Source organism: Pediculus humanus, genomic scaffold (genome assembly GCF_000006295.1).
Source record: "Pediculus humanus corporis 1103172108278 genomic scaffold, whole genome shotgun sequence".
NCBI lineage: Eukaryota > Metazoa > Arthropoda > Insecta > Psocodea > Pediculidae > Pediculus > Pediculus humanus.
In genome coordinates, this window is record NW_002987847.1 from 278,152 (window position 1) to 280,432 (window position 2,281).

Below are 2,281 nucleotides of genomic sequence, written 5' to 3' on the forward strand. Positions count from 1 at the left end.
AAAAAAAAAAAAAAACGGAAAAGAAAAAATTAATTTTCGGTTTTTTTTTTTTTTTTTTTTTTTATTTACGTTTCAATATTTTTTTTTTTTTATTTTGGCAACACTGCTGACAATTTTTTTTTTTTTTTTTTTTTTGTCTAACGAATGTAGTCAACACAATTGAAAGAATGTCAATCATGCGTTATATATATGAAAAAATGCAAAAATTTGAGAAATTTAATATTTGAATCGTATTTGAATGATTTAAAATATATATAAAAAAAAAGGAGACAGGAAAATTTTTTGTAAAAGGAAAATAAAAAAAAAAAAGGAATAAGTTCAAAGGAAAAGGAAGGAAGAAAAAGGAAAAAAAAGAAAAAAAAAAGTTATGAATCGTACAATGAGGAAGAATATTTCAATATCGAATTTTTTCTTTTTCTTTCTTTTCCTTTCCCCTCCCCCTCCTCCCGTTATTCATTTCCTTTAAAAGGAAAATTTGTTCTTTTCTTTGTTATAAAAATGTTTCATGTCGTCGTTCATTGTTTGTTTTCCAGTTAGGAGATTTATCAAATCCGGAATTAAGAATATTGACTGATCAATTAGAAAAAATCAAATATGGAGGAGAAGAAGTCGAAGTTAAAAGGATATCGATAAAAAATCTACTACCGGAAACGGAATATTACATGACGTATGACGGATCGACGACGATGCCCGCGTGCCACGAAACCGTCACGTGGGTCATACTAAACAAACCCATTTACATAACAAAACAACAGGTTCGTAATTATGTTTATTTTTTTTAAATTTGTTTTTCCCATTGGATGGATTTTTGTTTTTCTAAGTTCTTTGTTGCCCCTACCCTCTCTCCTCCCTTCAGAACGACTTCGACCCCCCAAAATTAATTATTTACACTACGAAAGGCGATTTGTTGTTGTTGTTGTTTTCATGTCGAATCAACGAAACATTTAATAATAATGTTTATTCGCGTGATAGGTCAAATCCGAAAAGTTTTTTCTTATTAAGATTACACGTTTATTAATATAAAACGAAGTAGTGTGTGTGTGTGTGTCGTTGGTGCCACGTCAAAGAAAAGAAAAAATTAATTATTGATTGGTTAACCGAGTTTATGTTTAATTTAATTAAATATGGAATTAGAAAAAGGTGAGAGTGAATGGAAAAGAATAAGAAAGAGAAAGATGGAAAGGGAGAAAGAAAGAGAGAGGGAAAGAGAGAAAGTAAGAGAGAGAGAGAGAGAAAGAGAGAGGAAGAAAAAGAATAAGGAGACAGAGAAAGAACGAGAGAGAAAGAAAGAGAGGGAGAGAAAGAGAGAAAGAAAGTAATAGAGGGAGGGAAAGAGAGAAAGTAAGAGAGTGAGAGAGAGAGAGAAAGAAAGTAAGAGAAAGAATAAGAAAAAGAAAGAGAGAGAGGTAGAGAGAGAATAAGGAGGAAAAGGTAAAGAGAAAGACGGAAAGGGAGGAAAAAGAGAGAGGGAAAGAGAGAAAGTAAGAAAGAGAGAGAGAGAGAAAGGGAATGAATGAAGTAATTTTTAAATAAGTTTCGGTCGTTGTTACAATAATAATAATAATAATAATAATAATAATAATAATAATAATAATAATAATAATAATAATAATAATTTTCGCGCTTTTTATTTTTAAAACACGTTGCGTTTGTTTTTAAAATAATATTAATAATAATAATAATAATAATAATAATAATAATAAAAACCGCGAAAACATTCGCAACAGAGAAAAGAAAAAAAAAAAAACATCATCTCTCTCTTTTTCTCTCTTTCTCTCTCTCTCTCTCTCTCTCTCTCTCTCTCTCTCTCTCTCTCTCTCTCTCTCTCTCTCTTTTCGGAGTAAAAGTATTTTGCTAAATATATAAACGAGTTTTAAAGCAATTTTCTAAGCGATGAAATTAACGCTTAACTGATTTTAAGTCTTTCGTTACGACAGCGGAAAAATTTTTTTTTTTCTTTCTTTCTTACACCGAGAGTAAAATTAAGTTAATTGGCAGTTGGTTCTCATCGAATTCGACATCTTTTATTTTTCTCCTCCTTCTCTCCTCCTTTCCCTCCCCTCCCTCGCTTCTCTCACTTCTTTCATCTCTTTTCATCTTACGGTTTTATTTTATTTTTTTTTCATCTTCCTCTCTCTCTCTCTCTCTCGTTTTTCTCTCCTCCTCTCGAAATATTATTTTCTTCTCCCCGACCGTATTATCGGTTTTATTATCAATTTTTTAATTTTCTTAGCTCGCGCAAAAGTGTAATTAGATATTTATTTTAGTGACACGTCGATAA

The 2,281-nt window shown here is 30.5% G+C and overlaps 1 protein-coding gene across 1 annotated transcript in view; it reads left to right on the plus strand.

Annotated features, from left to right (window-relative positions):
* The window catches only part of Phum_PHUM506700 (uncharacterized protein), a gene marked incomplete at both ends in the record, with an annotated part of 19,798 nt that overhangs the window by 8,226 nt on the left and 9,291 nt on the right, over positions 1-2,281 (plus strand). The window contains one exon of the mRNA XM_002430939.1: positions 534-755. Within this exon, the coding sequence (XP_002430984.1) occupies positions 534-755 (222 nt within the window). The remainder of the gene's footprint in view (positions 1-533; positions 756-2,281) is intronic.